We start from the raw sequence: 23,964 nt of genomic DNA on the forward strand, positions 1-23,964 counted from the left end.
GGAATGTGCCTGTGATCCTGCAAAGTAAAAGGAGAAACATGAGGCCACGTGTGTCTCCCAACACTGCAGGGTGTGAATAAATAGATCTAAACAATTTACATTTTAACCCCAGATCAGGTTTTATTTTTAGGATTTGTCATTCAGCCCAAGTGAAACCTTTCCCTTTCTGTCTGCTGGTGGTTCTAAAAGCGCCTTTAAGTTATCACTGAGATTGTATTTTAAGATGCATTTGCATTTTGATATAATCTGCTGCTTTTCTTATTTGAAACAAAGCTACCTGTTGTTCATTAGTTATACTATCATTTAATCTGCTAACTGGGTTGCTGCTGATTACAGTTACCTCACTGTTGTGCAGTCCGTAATATGCAAAAATCACAGAATCCCAGCCTGGTTTGGGTTGGAAGGGAGCTTAAAGCTCCTCCAGTTCCAGCCCCCTGCCCCGGGCAGGGACACCTTCCACTAGAGCAGGTTGCTCCAAGCCCCTGTGTCCAACCTGGCCTTGAACACTGCCAGGGCTGGGGCAGCCACAGCTTCTCTGGGCACCCTGTGCCAGCGCCTCAGCACCCTCACAGGGAAGAGCTTCTGCCTCAGAGCTCATCTCAATCTCCCCTCTGGCAGGTTAAAGCCATTCCCCTTGTCCTGTCCCTACAGGCCCTTGTCCAAAGCCCCTCTCCAGGTTTCCTGGAGCCCCTTTAGGCCCTGGAGCTGCTCTAAGGTCTCCCCTTCAGGAGCCTTCTCTTCTCCAGGCTGCCCCAGCCCAGCTCTCTCAGCCTGGCTCCAGAGCAGAGCTGCTCCAGCCCTCGCAGCAGCTCCGGGGCCTCCTCTGGCCTCGCTCCAGCAGCTCCACGTCCCTCTTGTGCTGTTGCCCCAGAGCTGGATCAGGACTCTGGTTCTCCATGGTTTTCCGTGAGGACCTCCTGGTGCTTTGCACAGAGCTTGCCATGGTACTAGGCAGGAGCTCGCTGGCAGGGCTCCTCTGCTGTTCTCAGCGTGCTTCTGCTCTGAAACCGCTGTGCATGAAGGTACCTTCCTACAATGGCTGCTTCTCATCTGCATCGCTACCATTGGCAGAGCAGGAACACAAATCCCCTCCTGCTGCATCGCAGTGAGCCCTATGGAGCCAGCACACGCAAGAGATGAGGAGACAGTCTGTACTCACCTGGGCAGTGCTGGTTTAGTCATTTATCCCTGTTCACACCACCAAAGCTTTACATTGCTTGGAGATGTGTGTGTTTGGGGGGGTTAACCCCAACTGTTAGCTTGTCAGGTAGGATTTGCAACACTGGCAGCTGGGGAGGAAAACTGTTATTAAGTGTAATGTGGCACCTTGGATACAGAAAACATGGGGAGACAATAAATATAGACTTCCATAATGTCATTTTATAGTGTCACTCTTCAGAATTTATTAAGGCTTAGTTGAAGTGATGCCTGCAGCTTCTTCTGGTTGAATCAGTATATTCTGTTCATTATCTCCAGCACTTGATTTGACCTGTTGTGTCATAAAAAAGAGGGAATATTGGAGGCATAGGGGCACCCCAGTCACCTTCTTTGGCAGCTGGGTTTTTTGGTGTAACTCCAGCTTTTCTCAGGTTTGCTGCTCACACCCCAGTCAGTGCTTGGCTGCGTAGATGGACCCGAAATGTGGAGCGTTGCTTGATGAGAGCACTGAGAAACGCAGGCACTGGTGACCTGCCTTAATCAGCATGTAGCAGCAGGAAGAGGAGAGCCACAGTGAGGAGGGATGCAACTGTCACCTCGGAGCAAGTTTCCATGTGGTCATCCCACCCTGGTACTGCTGCAGCGTGTGGACACTCGTGGACAGGCTGAGGATGGCTGGAGGTGGGTGACAAAGGGCTCACAAGAACTTAACTACAGAAAGGTGCTTGCTAAAGCCACGGGCTCGCACAATAGTTCACTGTCACCTTGTTGCTGGTGTTGCCACTCATTTGCTGTCAGAAGCTCGCTGCGTTCTTGGTGCTGAGAACTGCACTGGTGTTTTTCAAGAGCTCCTCAGTCTGCAGATGAAATTGTGCCTGTTTGTCCCATTTTCTTGTCAAGCACAAATCACAGCAGCAGCGTGTTTGTGTACCTTTACCCCTGGCCTCGGTATTTAGCGCTCCAGGATGGAAGAGAATGAGTTCAGGCCCAACCTCCTGATAATTTATTGTGTTCTTGTGCTTAAGGGCAAAATTTAAGTTGCCAAAAGCAGATGTTTGCTTGCTCCTTTTTTAGCTCGCAAAGTACTTTCTGTGTGTTTGATTGATGGATGTCCCTGTTACATTAATAGTTGGGCTTTGCAGAAAGCTGTTATTACCAGGAGAATCTGGTGTGGGTTTCAGTTTTTCTTCTTGCATTGAAAATCCATTATTAATGTCTTTTTGAGGAAAAAAAGAAAAAGAGGCTTCAATTCAGGCATTTTACTTCGCTTTCTTGGGCTCCTTTGCAACTGTCTTCTCTGAGGCAGTTTTAAAATCAATATTACAAGTGTTCTTTATGTTTTACTGAGTGGCTGAGGGTTGCTGCGTCTTGCTATTGATTTCTAATTGTGTTGCAGGACATCTGGGTGCACGCAGATTGCTGTGTGATGGATTATTGTCTTCCCGATCATCACCGCGTTGGCTTTTTGCATGTTCCCTCTTGCTGCTGAGCCTGGAAGCCATCAGGAGAGCTTTGCAGCTCATAGCCCAGGAGGGCAACCTTGAGGCACTGAACTTGAGACCATTCATTTAGTCTTGGTTTTGGTTTTTATGTCAGACACGGAGGGACACTTGTGAGTTCTCCTCTTTGTGTTGTCTTCACAGAGTTCTGCTCTGGCTTCTTGGGCAGCTTCATGTTCCGCATCATAGGAACATAACAGGTTGTCCTGGTTTTGTTTGGGGTGGTCGTCCTGCATCTTCAGCTCATGCTGGCATGAGCTTGATTGCTCATGAGCTCTGACATTGCCCCTTGGAGCAGCTCTGCTAGCAGATCTTGGCAGAGGTGCAAAGTCCACTCTTGATGGAACAATATGGAATCACAGACCACATCTGTAGCTGCTGTAGGGTTGGATTTCGGATACAGGCTCATTGGAGCACATCAGTGTTGATGGAGCATGGGCAGATCTGTCTGAGAGCTTGTTGGGACCAAGGGAGGTGTGAGGGATGACATGATTGTGGCCAGTATAGGTGGTCCAAAATGCACTCATTACTCCAGGTGGGCTGCAGCAGGGGAAGAGCACGTACAGAAGAGGACAGAGGGCCACATATGTATGTGTGTGCACATGGCAAGTCCTAAAAGCACGAAGGAGAACGATCAGTAACAGAAGTTTTCTGTGTGTGGGGAGAGTTTGCACGTGCCTCAAGCTCTTGTGCAGCAGTTGATGAGCAGCCCTGCTCCAGGGCAATCCAGGCAGATATGGATGTGTTTGTAGCTTAACCTGCCCGTGGGCAGGCTGCTGCCAAGCCCTCTGTGCATGGCCCTCAAGCCAGCTCCACATCTACCAGATGCTTTGGCTGCAACAATATGTAGGTGATGTGGGTATGCAGTAAAATGCTGCCAACTGGATTGGGCTTGTCTTGTTTAAGATTCGGCTCCTAGACATGTAAAACATGCTGTGCTTTGTGGAGGCCAGTTTTGGCTTCTGAGGAGTTAGAGAGTCATAGAGTGGTTTGGGTGTGAAGGGACCTTAAAGCTCATGCAGTTCCAACCCCCTGCCACGGGCAGGGACACCTTCCACTAGAGCAGGTTGCTCCAAGCCCCTGTGTCCAGCCTGGCCTTGAGTTAGTTGTAGTTTATCCATCCATGCTGGGGAATCATAGAATCCCAGGTTGAAAGGGAACTCAAGGATCATATGGTCCGACCTTTCTTAGCAAAGCATGATCTAGACTAGATGTCCACCCTCTCCAATACTGGGGAGTCACGTCTTCCCTGTGGAGATTATTCCAATGGCTGATGGTTCTCATCATGAAATTTTTCCTCTTGTGTCCACTTGGAATCTCCCCCATCACCCTTGTCTTTTCCATGGGACTTCTTGTAAAAAGGGAGTCTCCATCTTCTTTGTAGCCACCTTTTAAATACTGGAACTTTAAATCCTGGGCGCCAGAGCAAAAACAAGGCAGAGGCACTGGTGCTGTGTCTCTGGAGGGAACACGGGCAGCTGAGATCTCCCTGGGCCCCCAGTGCTGCTGTCTGCTGGAGCTGGTGGTTGGGAGGGGGTGACATATACAACCACGGACAAGCTCCGACCTTGCTGCTGGGACCTAGTTAGCAATTCTGTTGATGTTCTGGAAAGGAAAATGTAATTCAGGCCACCTTCTCCTCCAAGCTGACCCTGAGAATCTGGGAGGAGAACAGCCACTGAATAATGAGGGGCCTTTTTTTTTTCCTTTGTACTGAAGTTACTGCTTGGTGTTGAACTGTGCTGTAAAGTGTCATTCGTTTCCTTGAATGTATTGGTCCAAGTGTACTTTGTGTTAATACAGTGCCATAAATTGCAGCCTCATTAATCACAGCATGCCGCAGCGCATCGCTGTCTTGCCTTACTCTGCGGGTGCTGTGGCTGGTGGGACCCCTGCAGCCCTGGCCAGGGGGTGAAGGTGGTGGCTGGAGCACTGCCCTGTACTCCTGTGCTCCTTTTAGCTTGCGCTTTATGTTGGCACAGCTCTTACTCTATAAGATCCAGGAGCATTTGCCAGCGCTGCCACGACTTCAGGGAGCATCCACACTGCTGTGGAGGAGGGCAGCTGGGATGCACCCCGGGAAGGGTGAGTTTGTCACAAGGGAGTTTTGACACACCACATCCCTGCTGCTGCCGCTTCGTTTTGGGTCCGTAGGGGTCCTGGCACAGCAGAGCCCAGGCTCTTGGCTTTGCAGTGAATCCCTTGAGCCTGAGCTCCTGCGCAGGGCTCCGCTGTAGGATGTGCCGTGTGATGATGCTGTGGCTCTGTCTCTGTGGCAGAGCTTTCAGCCTTCCTGGCAATGTAAATTCTCCTGGCTGCATGCTAAAATTACACTGAGTTATTGATTTATCTTTGAGAGGATTTCCTTCCCAAGGGACATTTCTGGCTGGTTTAATGATTTAGTTTCTCTGCAAGTGCAGGATCCAGAGCAGAGCAAAGCCACCCTCCTGCCCTGAGCCTGCAGCCCAGGGTTGCGCTCCCGCTGCTTCCTCTGCAAGCCCATTTCTATTCCAAAGCTGGGATTGAGGTTATGCTGCTGTTCCTGCAGGGATAACTGCGAATAAAACGGCATTTTCAGCTTTCACTGTGAGTCTCGGGCTAGCCTTTATGCCATGGCACCAGTGTTGTTATCTTAGACTTGTTGCAAATAACTCTGAGACTGGCACATGAGAAGCATGAAGCTGTGCCAGCGTTAATGCACCCAGGCTCCCGAGAGCATCTGAATTCCCTGAAGTGGGATGTGATGGGAGGTGGATCATGCAAACACCTTTTTTTCTGAAGATGCAGGTTACAGCCTCTCTTTTCTTTGCTTTCTGCTGACTCGCCCTTGGAGCACCTCTGAAAATCAGGCCAGGCAAGTTCACTTTCAATCTCCTGCTTGTACTCCTGAGGAGGCAAAGCTAATTCTCTACTTCTACTCTCAATTTTCTCCGCTAAGCCCTGAAATCACAGTCCACTGGTTGTGGGTCAGCTGGTGAGCACCATCAATAGGAGGATTTGAGCCTTTAGGAGTTGGACTGAATGTTTTACCTACTGTCTGTGGAAGGGAAATGGCAGGCTCTGTGTCCCTGGGTGCCCATCTCCAGCTGTGGCCCATCTAAAGCACCTCCGCGTGGGTTCCCATATCTAACCCCACTGTGGATCTGGATCCCACCTCAGTCGCAGCGTGCGCAGTGATGAAATGTGAGGCTGCTCATGTGGTTATAAACCAGCATCCCCTGGTTGAGCCCAGGGAGAATGACAATTTATTTGCCTGTGAACCAAGCGTGCCACAAATTCTTTTGTAGTGATCTACCTGCGAGATAAAACAAGGCCTTAGTGTCTGTCTTAAGTAATGCAGTGTTGACAAGTTCTTTTGACAATTAGGCTAATGTCACTTATGACTGCAATAGCTATAGAAACATGGCTTTAAATTGAAGCTTTGGAAAGCACTATACCAATGTTCTCTCCAAGGCTGCTTCTTATTTCAATTTTTATTATTCAAATTCATTCTCACTATAGCTTGGCAGTGTAGGTGGCAGACGGGCTTCTCCAATACGTTCTGCTAGTCTCGTAGAATCCCAGACTGGTTTGGGTTGGAAGGGACCTTAAAGCTCCTCCAGTTCCAACCCCTGCCACGGGCAGGGACACCTTCCACTAGAGCAGGTTGCTCCAAGCCCCGTCCAGACAGGCACTGGAGCTGCTCTAAGGTCTCCCCTTCAGGAGCCTTCTCTTCTCCAGGCTGCCCCAGCCCAGCTCTCTCAGCCTGGCTCCAGAGCAGAGCTGCTCCAGCCCTCGCAGCAGCTCCGGGGCCTCCTCTGGCCTCGCTCCAGCAGCTCCACGTCCCTCTGGTGCTGTTGCCCCCGAGCTGGATCAGGACTGCAGGGGGGGTCTCCCCAGAGCGCAGCAGAGGGGCAGAATCCCTTCCCTTGACCTGCTGCTCACGCTCTGGGGGTGCAGCCCAGCACACAGGGGGGTTCTGGGCTCAAGCGCACACTGAAGCCGGGTCATGGGGAGCTTCTAAGCAACCAACACACAAGTCCCTCTCCTCAGGGCTGCTCCATCCAGTCTCTGCCCAGCCTGTATTTGTCTCACAGCCACACAGTTCAGATCAGGCACCTTTCAGTGATGAACCAGGAAAATATGGCCCAACTGCTGGCGGATCTGGGCTCTCTTGGCTCTAGGGAATGCTCTGGGCTTGGGGAAGCGTTGGTGCGTGGATGTTACTGCAGCTGCTGGTGTGAGAGCGTGAGATGAGCCAGTTGACACACACTGAGTAGAGCTGCAATCCGAGTCAATAAGCTGCACACCTTAACTGCCAGCAATTCAGCATGTCCTGAATCATTCCTGGAGGGAGCTGGGGCTGGGAGAAGGGAGCTGGGTTTGCTTCTGGTGTATGTGTCTTATCTTTTCCGTTTCAGCTTTGATTGAATTATAAACACAGAAGCTGAAGACAGAAACAGAAATTCCTAAGACCTGGTCATAAAGACCCCTTTTTGAGCTTCCCAGCCTTCTCCTTGGAAATTGATTCTTTTTATTGCCCGTTCTTCCTCCTGTTGCACAATCTTAGGCTTCAGTTCCTCGTTTCCAACCATGGCCAGCTTAGACCTCATGGTTTTCACACTGGTGTTGGTCCTGATGCATTATCCCTCCCCAGAGAGCAGTTGTGTCCTTTTCATGCCTTTGTGTTGTCAGGTTCTTTAGGGGTGGTTCTCTCTGCCCTAACATTTATCTGTGGTGGCCATCTCAACAGTCACTGGGGAGAGAAAGAAGTGCTCTGTGAGAGTGGAAGACAGCTCTGGTTAATGATGTGCAAGAAGTGCTCATCTCTGTCATAGTAAAGAACCTAATGGTTCTCTGCTCAAAAAGGTATTAGATGCCTAAAATTTCCCAGGATAAATATCATGCTTGGTTCCTTTTGTCAGGTTCTCAATTCTCGTGGTCATCTCCCTCATCCTTCTCTGCCTATGTTCTGCATTGATCTTCTCTGAACCTAGATAAGCCTTCAGCATCCCGGCTGGGCTTTCTGGTGTAACAAATCCACCTGTGGGATGACAACTATTGAGTAGGTTGCAGTGACATCATGAAGTAGCTTAGGCTTGGGGATAAATAACTTAGTGAGTAAGAGAGGGATTAAAACTGGCTTTTGTAAATAATGTTTCTGTTGGATGGTGACTTGGTGACATGGTGAGACCAGGGCACTGGAGCCTGGTGTGCTCTTTGACAGCTGAGATAATCAGAGTGTGGCTGGACACCTCTGATCTCTGTGTTTCTTCTGCTGCCTGGACCTTTGTGGGATTAACCCCCCTAAACTGCTACAGTTCACAGAATTGAGCCCAATATCAGAAGAGAAAATAGATTAAGCGCTTCGTATTGAAGCACTGAGCACATGCATCAAGCTGCACCGAGGGGATGTGGTAATGCATAAGAAATGCCTGGCTCGAAGCTGGAGATAAGGGTTTGCTTATGAAGTGAGAACATGTGCGTTTGCCAATTTTACAAAAGGGCAACCCTTCCTCTTCTTTCTCTGCTAGTATTTTTCTCCTGGTGTATTTTCTGCTGTGGCAGTGCAAGGGAGGGAGATGCCTTTGCAGAGAGGGAGGTGGAAGGGCAGAAGCACTTGTTGCAAGGGGCCCTTTGCCATATGAAGCTTTCCTATATTGATTCTTTTTGCTGCCAAGCAGCAGCAGATCTATCAACAGATGCTACAGCAGCGACTCCCATCAGAGAGGCACCATATGTCCCTTCCCAAGCCCTCCTGTTGCTCCTTCCCTACAAGTCCTCCTCCCCAGGCACCTTGCTAGCATCCGCCTTCGCTTCCAGAACTTTCTGCCTCGGATTATCCCAGGAAGCTGCAGGCACCTCGTGGGAGGTGCATGCTCTGCCCTGTGTGAGAGCCAGCCCTCTTGTCCTCATCTTGCCCCAAGAAGGTCAAGGTTTGATGGGATTTTAGGCAGGCAGCGAGCTCGGGCTGGGGTATGTGCAGAACAATCTTGGCTGCCGGTGATGGTAGGAGCGAGTTAAACAGACCCATTGCACAGCGTTGCTGGGTCCCTCGCCTGTCACTGCGGGTTCACCTTCCTCTCCCTCCCCTTCTGCTCTCCTGCTGCTGGAGGCAAAGCCAAGCACAGGCAGTGGGTGGTTTGGCAGGAGGTGGTAGGAGCTGGAGCCTGGAGCTCGCAGGGTGCTCCTGGTTTGAATAACCGGGCTCATGGCCCCTGGCGCTGGCGGATCAGTGGAGGGAACATGAATACCAGTGCCATGGGAGAGCTGGGTGGGTTGGAATTGGCAGTGGTGAGTGGTTGTCCAGCTGAGTGTCCACATTTAACCGATGCTTTCACATGTCTAACCAAGCATTACTCACTGGAAAGCCCGTTCCTTGCACTGCTTTGTTCTCCTCTATCTGCGGCTCAGATCACGGAAGGAGGGATTTGATTCTGGCATCGCTTCTAAAACGTTTTCGTTGTATCTGCCAAAGGAAACAAATTACAGAGAAGACCTCTCAGCATTAAGACAAAAGAGTGCCTCTAAATCCCTTTTCAGATAAACAAATGTTTGGGCTGTAGGCCTGATGGATGGTGTTTAAAGGCATGGTTATTACTGCAGCAAGCAAGTGGTTGGCATTGAAAATCATAGGATGCGAGAAAGAAAAGTTCTCCCAAGCTTTACTGTGGGCATGTGTCTTCCTGTAATCCTGGTTGTGAGGAGCGCTTGGCACCGCAAGTCCACACCGTGATCTCTCTGGATTATCCATGGGAAACCAATAGCCCAGCAAGCACCAGTAAGTCACTTTTCTCTTGCTAAATAAGAAACTGGAATGGGAATGGCCCTTTTCCTGCACCCTGTTCACGTAGGGTTCAAGCCCGGCAGAAAGCAGTGCTGCTTCTTTGGGACACAAGGAACCTGTGCAGGAGCAGAGACGGTGGCACTTTGGGATGGGATGTGTCAGTGGGCAATGCTGTGGTTTCCTAGGGATGGCTTTGCTCCAGCAGCAATGCTGGGTGTTGAACTGGGAACAGCTTCACCTTGGCAAGCTTGGAAGTGTTTCAGGTGGCTTCTGTCCCGGCTCCACTGCAGCGTGGACAAAGTTGGTGTTGGAGAAGACATTGTATTTAGACATCACTGTTTTGACAGGTCAAATTGCAGGATATTTATTAGCATAGCTTGGAGTATTACATAAAAATTTGTCAAACTAACCAGCAAAAGCATCTTATGTGGAACATCCTTGATTTTGTTAAGGTTTTTTTAACTGTTGGTTCAGTCTCTCCACAATTGATCCCATTCAGGCATTTCTGGAAGACACTGGTGCGAGCTGCTGCTTAGAGCTCAATGACTGTGCCCTGGGGATCAGGCTCTTCCTGCTGCTCAGTATTTGTTGCGTGCTCTGGAAGGCAGAAGAAAACAGCAGTTTGAGTTGTTTGCTTGTGCTGTAAGGACAAAACTCTCTCATGGTTTCCTCCGTAACTGGAGGAAGGGAAGGATGTCTCTTTATCCTTGTCCTCCCTCTGCATAGCAGGATCTTTGTATCAGGGTTCAGTGATAAGACAAAATGATGGTGATAAAAGCAGCCTGACACCATCAGGACTTCTCATTCCTAGGCAGAGGCAGGCGGCCCTGGGAGAAGTGGGATGACAGCGGCCACGGTGGGTCGTGGCAGGGGTTCCTCCATCATCCCATCCCCTATGGATGCTGCAAGCATGTGCTTAAGGAACAGTTTATGAACATGACAAACACAACGGTGATTCCAGAAGAGTTTTCTCTATAATTACAGTAGTAATTAGAGCCCCTGCTGTCACTGATGGTTTGGACCTGAGAAATCAGAGGCAGTGGCCAGGATGGGGCCTCTCCAAGGTTGTGCTGTGCCTGACAGGCAGTTGTGGGTTTCCCAGCAGAAGTGCAGAACTAATGGCATTAAGAGATGCACACAAAGTGGCTTTGTAAAGCATTTCATCAGCATTGTAGGAGTTTCTACTTGAATCATGGACGTGGGTGCCACAGCTTCCTCGCTGCTGGCGTAGTGAGTAAGGTGCACTGGGAAACACCGGGGGAAGCTTCCACGCCTGATGCTGTTAAACCTCTCTGGAAGGGGTGATATGTAGCATATTAATGACCTTTTCCAGTGGTGCTTAATTGGGAAGAGCAGTGAGTGCCAGAAAGCAAACTAATACAAAAGGCAGTAGATGAATGGAAAAGGGCAGGAAATAGCAAAATGAGATTCAGGCTCTGGGCTTCCTCTTCCCATCCATAATCCATCACTTCTTAACCTGTGCTTCTACACATCTTCCCTTCCTTTTGTATCTAAAAATGTTCTGTTTTGAAATAACAATCAATCCAAGGAGTGGTATGACTCACCCGGAGAGAAAACAACAAAACCTGCAGCCAGCATTGCTGTTTCCTTGCTCGCAGTGCTAACCGGGATGCCGGAGCCAGGGCTGAGCCCCACCGCACTGGGGCTGGTTCCTCAGTTTTCCTCTGAGCCCAGCATTCAGCATGAGAAACAGGCAGCATCTTCCTACAGCCCGAGCACTGCACCTGTGTGAGTCCTGTCCTCTCCCCAGGCAGGAGCAGGCAGTGAGAGTCAGCACCAGGGTGATTGTGTCCTCCTGTGCATGCCCAGCATGGGATGCCCCAGTCTTTCCCAGTTACCCACCAGGGGCACTGGTGGTTGATGGAGCTGGTGGTGCCAGCAATCACAGAATCCCAGACTGGTTTGGGTTGGAAGGGACCTTAAAGCTCATCCAGCTCCAACCCCTGCCACGGGCAGGGACACCTTCCACTAGAGCAGGTTGCTCCAAGCCCCTGTGTCCAACCTGGCCTTGAACACTGCCAGGGATGGGGCAGCCACAGCTTCTCTGGGCACCCTGTGCCAGCGCTTCAGCACCTTCTACTCATGCAGCAGAGCTCTGCTGCTTCCTGCAATATGTCTTCTTTGTGGGTTTTTTAATCATTATTTTATTAAAGGAGCAGGGTCAGTGCTATCAGATCTCTTTCTGAGGGTGCTCTCTCAGTCTTGTGCAGCCTTATTGCTTTTAATATTGCAGCACCGCTGGTTTGCTTTGCTGGGAACATCCACAGATTGATTTGCAGATTCTTCTGTCACCTGTATCAGAAAGTCCCTTTCTCCTCACGCCCCTGTGCTGAGAGAAACAAAGAGTAAAGAAAGGTAGATGTTATCTGGTGCTTCTCAGATACAAAAGCGATTTCTGAGAGCTGCAGAGCCAGTTACCAACTCATAACTGTAGCTTGTTTTCGCACCGTGAATAGATTTATATTGTTGGGGTATTTTGCAATGGCAAATGAGGATGTTTACTTGGGGAGAAGCCAGGAATCTGCCTCAGTGAGCGGAATCACCCTTTTTCTGCTTGCAGAAGCCTTCCCTGGGGACATTTCTCTGCTGTAGAGGACAGAGTGGTGCTGGAATGTGTTTCTGGAGGGGGAGAGTCTCGTGTCCCTCCTGGGTTTCTCTTGCTGGGCAGGTCAGTGTGTCCCAGCTCAGGGCGCAAGGGGTAGGTAGGGGATGGGGAAGCTGCTCCAGGAGGGCAGTGGGTTATTGCATCATCTCGTTATGAGATTTGAGTATCTGTGTATGATGTAAAACCTACCTGGTTATTTTTAATGCCTCCCTGTGGCTGTGTCATGTGTTGATGCTCAGTCTTGTCCGCGTGCAGAACTGCAAAACCACTTGTGGCCCACACTAAATGGGATAATGTACTGGAGAAGAGCCAGGCAGGATGAGACTGTTCTCATTTGGTGATGAAACACAGTTGGTCACTTGGCGGGTCTCAAAAGAGAGAAATGGAGTTACTTGGATATTACTACGTGGTGTATATTCAGCACAGCAGCTTTTAGTTATCCTGCATATAACGTGCCTGGTTCTTGCCTTAGCTGTGAGCGTGGTGGAAGCATGTTCTGTTTTCCATTTGTTTATTTATTTATCACCTTGTTTTCCCTCTCTGCGAGGCTTGATATAGGTATAAAGCTTCACCAATGTACACACAACAGAATAACAGATACCTGTGATTTGGTTACAAGGCAATAATTTAAGTCGACAGGTTTAGCTGATAACATAAAGCACAAGAGGGGAATAGCATCGGTTTATAAATGTCAGCAGAACCCCTGTGAGTGAGTTGCTGCCTTGAAGCCGACTCTGGGGCTGTTATTCCATCTAATATATTAGAAGAAGAAATAAACAGATGCCTGAAAAAATCTGGCTGACCAAGATTAAAAGAGCAGGGCTATAAATTAATTCTTCCTCGGTGTCACTTTAAGGAACTCTCAGGACGGACGGAGCACATCCAAGGAAGATGAAGGCAGGACCTCCGACAGACCAGGTTTAAGCTGTGGATGCCTGGACACGTGGGCAGCAGCCAGGCAGGGGGCTGGCTTCTCCAGAGAGCCGGGAAAGTCAGAGTGGTTGTGTGGGAGAGCAAAGCCTCTCCTGGTGCTTCCACAGCTGATAAAAGGATTAGATTGAGAACGGGAATAACACCCTCCTAGCAGCGTGTTGCCACAGGATCAGTGTCTCTTGCGTGGAAAATAAAAGCTGTCACTTTGCTTTGACATTTATCCCCAATAAATCCCTTGTCATTCGTGCAGTGACAAGGGTTTTCTTACCCTCTGGAAGTACTTTGCCTTTACTTTTCGGCTGCAAGGTGAAAGGCTGAGTGAAGTGATTGAGGGGCAGGCGGGTGGCACATCTCTGTTGGCGGCGCTGGGTGGTCTGCTTAAACCCCATGGCTTTCTCTTGGATCCATCAAGCCAAGTTGATACAGTAACACATGTTCAAATCAGTTTAGTTGTGGTTTAAAAAATTCCCAAGTATGGGAAAAGAATACAACTGGTTGTGGAGGAAGGAGTTTGCTGGCTTCCTCCTCCACCAGCGATAGCCTTTTCTGCAGGGGGTTTGCAGCTATTTCCACTCACTGGGTAGTTAATTTGGAGGTGGGAAATTAATTAGAATGGAAACTCTTCTTTCTCTTTATAAGGAGCAAGGGAGTAGGACAAGATGAGATCTAGGGTTTGGAGATCTCTGGTAAGTGAGACCGTTCAGTAACACACACACGCAGTGCATTCTATTTGGATAGACATCTTTCATTTTCCTGAGGTGTCAAGGAGAGAAAAGGTCACAAAATTGCTTAAATATAAACTTGTTTTGATGTTTTTTTTAATTGAGTTTCATTTCCCAAATGCAACTTACTAAAACAATAAGTAAAACATTAATTTCTCTAGGAAAAAAGCTATTAAGAGTATGATTCTCTATTAACAGCACATGAAGCTGTGTAATTGCTTACATATGTTTTGCTCCAGTGCGTGCTCCTAGTTGTTGAGTAGGTACCAAATTAAAGGTATCAAAGAGAATCAACTGTTTTTAAGGGAAGTGCCTGGAAGCTACATAGTGAAACATGATTAAAATTCAGGTTTTCCAGCTTCCTCGTTTAAATCAGCATTTTTAATCACATTATTCAACTCAACCCACCCTCAAACACACTATGAATAAAGCTCTAAATACCCCAGACTAAATGAGACTGAAGACCTCCTCCTGCCTGAAACATCTGGAATGTTTTGTAGTGACTACACCAATCTTTTTGCGGAAAACAGAGCTGTCTCTCTGGGTTTATTTAATAAAGCAGTGTGTTTGTCCTACTGTGGCGTGAACCTGTGCTGCTGTTCACAGGGGCAAGAAGGAATCCCTGCAGCAACCAAAGCCGCTTAAATATGTCAAGGCTGGGATTTCCGCTCTGGCGTTTGGATGGTCTTGGTCAAATCTCATTTAGGGAAGTGTAAAGAAGCAGGAAAAGTTTGTGTCTTCTCTGATGGCAACCTCCTTAATTCAGTTGTGCTGGGTTTGTGTGCACCAGGGTTTGTGTTTTATTTACTGCTGGCTGAAAATAGAAGCTGTGATGTCGGTGAGCCGGGGGGTCCCTCAGCCCCTCTGGGGGCTGCTTCCTTACCTTCCCCTTTGGTGTTTCTTTAAAGCAAAACCCGTCAGCCTCGTTCCTCTCCCCTGGCAACTGAGTGAACTAATGGAACCAGATGCACCAGGAGCACGACAGACAGAATATACTGTACTCTGCTAACGGGGACACTTATGTCTCGCTGTGTCTGACAATTTAGGAGTTGCTTCAGTGAGTGCTGTGCTTGTAACCTGGGCTGTCCCAGAGGTCTGACCTGGCGAGGAAAAGCACTGGCTGTGAGAGGGAAGGACCCAGCTCACCCCTCGCTTTCTCCCCAAGTGGTGTTTGTGCCTGTGAGTCACAGAATCGCAGACTGGTTTGGGTTGGAAGGGACCTTAAAGCTCCTCCAGTTCCAAGCGCCTGCCATGGGGGCAGGGACACCTTCCACTAGAGCAGGTTGCTCCAAGCCCCTGTGTCCAACCTGGCCACTGGGAGCTGCTCTAAGGTCTCCCCTTCAGGAGCCTTCTCTTCTCCAGGCTGCCCCAGCCCAGCTCTCTCAGCCTGGCTCCAGAGCAGAGCTGCTCCAGCCCTCGCAGCAGCTCCGGGGCCTCCTCTGGCCTCGCTCCAGCAGCTCCACGTCCCTCTGGTGCTGCTGCCCCAGAGCTGGATCAGGACTGCAGGGGTGTCTCCCCAGAGCGCAGCAGAGGGGCAGAATCCCCTCCCTGACCTGCTGCTCACGCTCTGGGGGTGCAGCCCAGCTACTACATCAAGTAGTAGCATCAAGAAGCTTCTATATTAAGAAGCAGCAACCTGATATTGCCACCTCTCCATCCCAGCACAACTGTTGGCTATCACGATATGCTTGTGATAAATTATGACCAAGGAAGCCCACTAAATTTCCCATCTTTTCTGTATGTAAACCCAAAACTTAATGTATTCTGTGTATTTTTGTTGTCAGGTAGTAGTGATCATATATTCCTTTTAATACAATATTTCCAAACCAACACAGCCTCGCCTCGGTATGCTTGATATTCCCCGTACCCAGCTGTACTCTGCAGTGTGCTTTGATTTCCCTTTGGCAGCTGTACTTTACGCTGTCTACCCTAATCAGCAACTAATTCCCCTTTCTCTAGACTCCAAATCCGCTCCTGATGTGGAGCTTTAGTGCTTTATCAGGAACTGGCCTGGGAAGGAGGAGGGAGCTGATGCTCTGCCAGGCTCAGGATCCTGTAGCACAAGCTGGCCCGGCTGCACAGGGCTGTGTTCAGTGGGTAAAGGTGGCATTTCTGCAAGGTTCAAGCAGCACTTGTGTCCAAGGGGTGTTGATGGAGGGGAGAGTAGTTGGCGGTGGATCTCCTGCTCCTGTTCACCATGTGGGACGAGGCTTTTATCCCTCTCTTGGGTAGGAGCGTGCGCCTTCACCTTGCGTTACATGCACAAAACTGGAATAACATACATGCTCTAAAATAACCCTGCCTTTGTTTATAGGTCAAGCTGTTCCTGCAGGGTCGCATGTACGGCTGAACCTGCAGACAGGAGACAGAGAAGTCAAGCTCCCAGATAGTGAAAATGGGAAAAGCGATACAAGAAAAGAGAGAAGAAGAAAAAGGTACAGCGATGCAAAGCATCGGGGTGGGTGGGCTGTGGGATTCGTGTCTTTTATTGGAGGCCAGCTTCCCTGATGTACTCAGTTGCTGTCTCTTCCCAAGACTTAATTGCTGGTTTAAGAGTTCAGCAGTGCTGGAAACGGAGCCCTGTCCTTTGTGATGCCTTTGGGGTGGTGGTAGAAGTGCCCCGAGTGCATGTTCAGAGACACCTTCATGGCTTCTGATGCCACAACACTGAAACTAAATTTGCAACATGGCTTCTTTGAATGACTTTCAGTCCTTTGAAATATCTGAGCTTAAACTTTCTGAGCTTAAACTGTCAGAGCACTTGCGAGGGGCTTTGTTTGCCTTGACCTGAGCCAGTACTGTGGTGTTAGCTCGGTGCAGTCAGTGGGCTTGCAGCGTTCATTTACACATCAGTGCCTGCTGGTGTTCTCCTTGGATCACACACAGCCTTCCTGTACCCACATCTTTATATTTGTTCTCAAAGTCTCACTGGTGCTGACTTTCCTATTCACACCCTCCTACCAAAGACAGGTTTATGGGGGGAAGTTTCTTTCCTCAAGTGTGGGGGATTTACTGATGCTTCCCTCAGTCCCCCAGTTCCTCCTGTTCAGAGCATGGAAAAGCTCTTCAGCTTCATGATGCCTCAACAGCTGGCTTTCCTTTTTTCTGTGCAGGAGTGTTTGTGGCTCAGATAAACACTCTCTGAACCAACGAGAGAAGCATAAAGAACAATACAACATGGATTTTAGCACTTCTGTGTGATTTCTGCTTGGATTTACCCTTGCCCTAACTTTGTATATGGTAGTCATTAGAACTTCAGCTGTAAATCTCTTTGTTAAAGCTTGAAAGTCCTTAGTGGTGATTTAGTGGCAGTGGTGGTTATTTGTTTTTCCTCTGAAACATTTCCTGCTTTTCTGTATTGCAACATTAAATTCAGAGGCATAAATTAACGCTAGAATCCCAGACTGGTTTGGGTTGAAGGGACCTTAAAGCTCCTCCAGCTCCAACCCCTGCCACAGGCAGGGACACCTTCCACGAGAGCAGGTTGCTCCAAGCCCCTGTGTCCAACCTGGCCTTGAACACTGCCAGGGATGGGGCAGCCACAGTTTCTCTGGGAAAAGTCTGTGCCAGCGCCTCAGCACCCTCACAGGGAAGAGCTTCTGCCTCAGAGCTCATCTCAATCTCCCCTCTGGCAGGTTAAAGCCATTCCCCTTGGCCTGTCCCTACAGGCCTCTGTCCAAAGCCCCTCTCCAGGTTTCTTGTACAGATACAACTGTTCACTCATTAACATGTTTTGTTTTGTTTCCTCTGCAAGGCTGGGCAAGGTGGATGTTGACTCAACTTCATTCACATCCCAGGAGCTCAAAAAGGCACTGGCTAAAATGAAGGAAAGTGAGAAGGCAGAAAGAAAGGTAAGGAGAGATCCCTGTTTCTAAAGTGATGCACATGGATGTGAACACCCTACATTACATGTCTCTAGAAATATGATGGCTAAAGTAATTGCATGGGAAAATACTGTGCAGGCACATCTTTTGGTGAACATGGACCTAAAATGCCTTTGCTAGCCTGGTGGTGATATAGTTCCCTGGGAAACTCACCCCTTTTTGTACTAATCCTGGGTTTTCTGTAAGAATGGAAAATTTTTGTTCAGTTCCATTTTATTAATTTTAAACTTCAAGGCCTTGTGTTGCAAGCTGCTAATAAGTACTTCAGTGTGTTCTCAACAGTTGAAGGTGTTTCTCAGTAATAATCATCCCACGGGCTGTTGTGGGGAGAGGGGCTGCAGTGGTGGAATGGGCGGGGATCAGCAGTTTGCTGACAGGAGGGACTTGGAGCTGCTGGAGCAGGGCCAGAGGAGGCCCCGGAGCTGCTGCGAGGGCTGGAGCAGCTCTGCTCTGGAGCCAGGCTGAGAGAGCTGGGCTGGGGCAGCCTGGAGAAGAGAAGGCTCCTGAAGGGGAGACCTTAGAGCAGCTCCAGGGCCTAAAGGGGCTCCAGGAAACCTGGAGAGGGGCTTTGGACAAGGGCCTGTAGGGACAGGACAAGGGGAATGGCTTTAACCTGCCAGAGGGGAGATTGAGATGAGCTCTGAGGCAGAAGCTCTTCCCTGTGAGGGTGCTGAGGCGCTGGCACAGGGTGCCCAGAGAAGGTCCCTTCCAACCCAAACTAGTTTGTGATTCTGTGATTCTTGGTGTACCAATGCTCAAGTGAAGCTGTGGGACCTTTCTTGTGAACCCAAAGCAGGTATGGTCGGGAAGCTGTGATGCTGCTCCCCCCAGTTTTCTGATACCAATGTGATTAGAATTAATCCATTATTAATTGACCTGAATTAATAATGAAAAAAACATCACTTTCAAACACTTGTGTGAGCCTAGGGGCTGATTCCCTTTCCCTTGTTTGGGTGTATTTTTATCCATTGATTTGATTTCTTTATTCAACTGCCACTTGGTTCACAGAAACAATTGCAGACCCCCAATGTGGACTGGGCTGCAGCGTGATGGTGTTTGTGAAGGAAGTTTGCCATTCACTGTCATCCTTGGTTTAGGTCTCAATCTCATGCCCTGGGTAGTAAAACCCAAATGGCCATGCTGAAGCATAGGCTGATGTCACCTTATATAAGCTCTGAGTTTACTATTTAGTTACAAATAGTCCACAACCCAAAGTTAAATAGAATAAAAGTGCTGCTTCCAGCCCTCACCAGGCTTGGAGCTGGTCCCCAGCCACTGACATGCCACTGGGGGGATGAGACCTACCAGGTGGATCACAGCCTTTCTCTCCTCTTCCCTCAGCAGTATTTCCTTAGGCCCTAGTCCTCCTGCTGCCTTGATGTCGGCTCAGTCGAAGGAGAACTGAGGTATGAGTTAAGGCTTAGAGTTGCAGAAAGTCCTTTTTCCCCCCTATCTGGCACCAGGGCATTATTTCATTTTCTGCAAGTTTACTTATGCAGCAGCAGCATCAGTAATAGCAGGACTTCTTGAAATGAGGGTCATTTAAATGCAAAAATTAGTGATCTTCTTTCATGTGAAAATAAGCCATATTTTAAAAAGCCCTGTTAGAGAATAGCTATTGTCCCAGCAACTGGGCTCAAACCAGCTACACCTAATGGACCTAAAGTACTCCATTTAAAATCACTCCTGCAGGGAGCAAATTCATCCTCAAAGTAACTGTGTCAAAGTAAATTGAGTTACACCAAGCGTGCTCCCATCACCGCTCTCACTAAAGCAGTTCTGTGTGGCTGGGGTGGGGATGGTGGTCTGTGCAACTCCATGATACCTACAGTAATTAAGGAGCAGTCATTAGTACTGATTGTAGGGCTGCTGTTAGGCTGACAGTGCTGGCACTTCCATCACCCAGGGTTTTTCTCTGCAGTGGCTCCAGCCCTCGGCTGCTGTTCGCAGCCAGGGCAGTGTTTGCAGGGGGAGCACTGCATGTGCAAACCCTCGAGTTGGGGGTCACTCCTGTGTGAAAACATGTTTCGGTGTTTGTGACACAGTCCCTTTCAAAAGGGGCTTTCTTGCTTTCTCCTGCTCTTGGGACAGCCCGTCTTCAGCGTGGGCTCACTGCTTCCTCCGTCCCCTGCAGCAGCAGGCGCTGCCCCCGCCTGTCCCAGTGCCACCAGTGCTGGTGCTGGAGAATCAGAATCACAGAATCATTTAGGTTGGAAAGACCTTTAGATCATTGAGTCCAACCATTACCCCAGCACTGCCAAGGCCACCACTAACCCATGTCACCAAGGGCTTCGTCTGCACGGTGTGTGAACACTGCCCTGGGCAGCCTGTTCCAATGCCTGAGCACCCTTTGGGGGAGGAATTGTTCCTCATCTCCATCTAAACCTGCCCTGGTGCAGCTTGAGGCCGTTTCCTCTTGTCCCATCCCTTGTTCCTTGGGAGCAGAGACCAGCCCCCTCCTGGCTCCATCCTCCTGTCAGGCAGTTGCAGAGAGCGATAAGGTCCCCCCTGAGCCTTCTCTTCCTCAGGCTAAACACCCCCATTCCCTCAGCTGTCCATCTTCTCAGTTCCTGCCAGCTCTGGGGCTCTCTTAGATCTCTGGCAGTCTTTTCCTTCTCACCACATGCCTTTCCACAGCTCTCTTGGTTCATCGCAGCCCTTGGGGTGCTGTTTGTGTGAGGGAGACAAGCCATGCTGCAGGACAAGCTATCTGCTGGCCAAGCCCCATGGCCCGGCACTTCAGCTGCCCCCATCGTACAGCTGGTCCTCCTGTTTCTCTTTCTGACAGATTCTGGCCCTGCTAGTGAGTGCACACGTTTCCCTTAGGGATGAAGCCATCCTGAATCGTGTTAAGCGTTGCCCAGAGAAGCTGTGGCTGCCCCATCCCTGGCAGTGTTCAAGGCCAGGCTGGACACAGGGGCTTGGAGCAACCTGCTCTAGTGGAAGGTGTCCCTGCCCGTGGCAGGGGGTTGGGACTGGATGAGCTTTAAGGTCCCTTCAACCCAAACCAGTCTGGGATTCTGTGAAGTGATTGGGATGATGAACACATCGTCATACACATCCAAGAAGATCTTGGTGTTACTGGTGTGGAGTCACTGGGCAGTTCAGGCTGGATGGGACCTCAGGAGGTCTCCAGCCCCATCTCCAGCCTCAAGCAGGGCTGTCTGGGAGATCAGGGAAGTTGCTCAAGGCTTTCTGCAGTCAGGTCTTGAGAACACTGACTTGCAGGCAAATGGAGAATAGCAGTGCTGCCTGCCTCTGGCCTTGACATGGCTTTGGAAGGCCCAAAAATGGTGTACAAAGCCCTTGGTACAGGCTTGGGAAGTGCTTGCTGGCACCCAAGGCACGTATCTTACAGATAACTGGGTTCCTTGGCTTCTCAGAAGGACCCTTCAACACTGCCTTGCATCTCTGAGGCACAGCAGTAAATCCTGTTTGTACAGACAGCCAGGTTCTATAGTAAATTTGGGGCTGGGGTTTCTCTGTACACGTTTCTTGGCTCTTGTTATCACCTGCCTTCAGATCTGGTTTCCTCCTTCTGCTTTCAAGGCCCATGAGGAAGAGGTGAGGAAGAAGTTCCGGCCCATAGAGCAGCTGAAGGAGGAGTTTGAGAAGCTGAACGTGAAGATGGAAACAGATTATGAAATTATGGTGAAATTAATCAGCAAATTCAACAGCTCTGCCTCCACGCTGGATGAAAAAGTAGCGGCGCTTTATGATCTTGAATATTATGTTCACCAGGTAACAAAAATGCATTAGTAACTACCGTGTAAAATCCAGGGGATACGGTGTCATAAATGTGGTTTTATTTTTCTTATCAGTATCAGGTAATACAAATTGCTTAATTATCATAATCCTGGGACAATAACAGGCAGCAGAAGGCTACTGCAGGCTTATTTTATATCCGAGTTGGAATAAATCACTGCTCGTGCTGGTAGCAAGCAGTTTCCTAGGGGTGAGTGTTCCTTGATTTGTTGTCTGTTCTCAGGCTGGTTTTCTTGCCCTCTCTTTTCCTTCTTTTATATGCTTAATGTTACAAAATGGGGGGTTTCTGCCATTTTTGGAATAAGTAGAGTGGTGGCTGCTAAGAAAAGAATTATTTTCTCACTCCTTCCATGAAAAGCCTCTGTGGCTGCAGGTAAGTGCCCATCCATCAGCTCGCAGAGAATGTCTTTGTATCAGGGAAGATGACAACCACCCAAAAAGCTGTGTTTTGTCTCGGGGTGAGTAAGAGGTGGCATGTAGAGCCTCTCTCACAGCTGGGCTGGTGGCGGCAGTGACTGAAGGCTCAGGCGAATGGCAAGTTGCTGCGCGTCGGCTGAGCCGTGCTAATAGGCTCTGTGTGAGGTTAAATGTATTTCCTGAAATCTCACTTCCTCAGGTTTATGCCCTTTCCCTCTGATCTCTCTTGCTCTGCTTTCAGCTCGCACATCTCTACCTCCCGTTGGCTGCAGCTGCATGCACAGTGCTCTCCTCCCTTGTGCTCGGGTGGGTGTGTGAGCATGTTCTGCCTCGTGGGAAAGGACTGGGCTTCTCCCTCCCCAGTGACTGGGAGAGTCTGGAGCAGACTGGGAGAGTTTCCAGCATCACTTTCAGTGGCTTTATCATTGCAGAGGGTGAATGGAGCAACTCTTTGGAGATGCCAGTGCAAGACCTTTCACTTCTTAAAACCCAATGTGGTATTTGGGGGGAAGGTAGCTGAAGGAATGTGCTGCTGAGAGAGGGAGTCCATGCACCAGCTGATAGAACTGTTTTTTTCCAGGGCTCTTTGTCTTGAGTTTCCACACTGAATCTGTCATACACATGCAGAGGCTTCCTTGCTGTTTGTTCTTGATGCTTTTGTTTCACTGATGGCATCTGTCTGACTCAGAGAATAAGCGTGAACAATGGGTGCCCAAAGAACTTCGTATTTCTACTCAGGGCTAATTCTGTCTAGTTAAGGATGCCAGAGCATCAGGCCAGCATGCTAAAAAGCAACCTCCAAACTCCATGGGATGCTTTGGATTCCAGTGTAACAGTCTGGACTATTCCAGCGTAAAATCCTGCCTGCTTGCAGCACGGGATGGGGCAAACAATGTCACAAAGGCAAGAGGAGCAGGGACTGGAGCATCAAAGGGAACCACATCCCGCATCAAAGGGGTCAGAAAGGGGGAATGGCAGAGAGGCTGGCAGGAGCACAGAGGACCCCTTTGTGCATCGATCACAACGTTGCTCTGTGCCCGCGCTGTCGGGGCAGATGGCTGGGCAGCACCTTCTCATCAGGCAGGAAGCTGATAAGAAATATGACTTGTCTCTAAGCCAGCATGGCTTTTCCTTCTCTTTCTTCTTCCAGCCAGTTGAATGCATCCAGAGCATTATCTCTGCTTGGTACTGACTTTAGCAGCACTGGCTTAATGTAATTACTGAATAGCAGCCAAATACACTTGTGCCGCATAACCCTGGAAGGGCTGGACTTGTCAGAGTCCTCTGCAGTGAGCACAGCCCTGCTGCTGGAGGATGGGGATCCTGGCAGGTGAGGGTGGCCCTGTGGGACCAGTGGCAGCTCTGCTGCTCCCTCTTCCCCCACCTCCATCTGAATGGTAACGTGCCATGGCTATTGATAATTGCTCAGCTCCCGGCTGCCCTGCTGCTTCCTCCAGGGCACAAGGTGCCCTGTCAAGTGGAAAATGCCATGCCCTGTAGGAATTGCAAGCAAAGGATGCTCTCTGCTCTGTGGCGTGGTCATGAGCATCCCAGAGCCCTGGGACATGAAGCAGCACGTGCCTCTGAGCTCGCCGCGAGGGAGCGGAGGGGAAGAGATGATCTCTTCTGCTCCTGAGGAGGCAGCCCAAGGGCTCTGTGTTTGCTCAGCTTTTGGTTGCCAACTCTGGTTTGCTTCTTACCAGTCAGGATTCAAGTTGGCATGTTTGGGAGCCCATCTTGGAGAAGGAGCAGGAAGGTTTGGCTTGCGAGGTCATCCGTAACACGTAAAAACCAAATGCAAATGTGAAGAGGCCAGAGCATAACTCATTTATAAAAAGAATTCACAGTGCTTGCACAGCAGCGTACCAAGCCAAGACCCATTCTCAGGCATTGCAGGCTCTTTCTCTCAATTATTTACTCTCCTTATCTTCCCCTCTCCCCTCCTCTGACATGCTGCACCATTTCTCACTGCTAATTTCCTCTCCGTCGCATAGGGCTGACATGCTGCTTTCCTTGCTCTCGTTTCCTAACATCTTCTCTCCTGCCTTCCCTCCCCGTTTTCTTTCTCCTCCGATTCAAAGCCGCTCCCTGAATAACTGCTGTCATATTCCCTCTTCTCCCATCCCTCTCCTCACCCATTTTGCCTGTGTGCTTTACTCAAGAGCTCTTTTGATCTTTGGCTTTCTTCTGTGCT

At 49.5% G+C, this 23,964-nt stretch overlaps 1 protein-coding gene across 5 annotated transcripts in view; it reads left to right on the plus strand.

Annotated features, from left to right (window-relative positions):
* The window catches only part of SIL1 (SIL1 nucleotide exchange factor), a 101,380-nt gene that overhangs the window by 38,534 nt on the left and 38,882 nt on the right, over window positions 1–23,964 (plus strand). For 4 of the 5 annotated variants that reach the window (XM_030504957.1, XM_030504955.1, XM_030504958.1 and 1 more), the window contains 3 exons: window positions 16,019–16,139; window positions 17,459–17,555; window positions 21,138–21,329. In XM_030504957.1, coding sequence (XP_030360817.1) covers window positions 16,019–16,139; window positions 17,459–17,555; window positions 21,138–21,329 — 410 coding nt within the window. Of the gene's footprint in view, window positions 1–3,279; window positions 3,392–16,018; window positions 16,140–17,458; window positions 17,556–21,137; window positions 21,330–23,964 lie in introns of those variants that run through there. The other variant, XM_030504959.1, reaches the window with a different exon arrangement.

Source organism: Strigops habroptila, chromosome 12 (genome assembly GCF_004027225.2).
Source record: "Strigops habroptila isolate Jane chromosome 12, bStrHab1.2.pri, whole genome shotgun sequence".
Lineage (NCBI taxonomy): Eukaryota > Metazoa > Chordata > Aves > Psittaciformes > Psittacidae > Strigops > Strigops habroptila.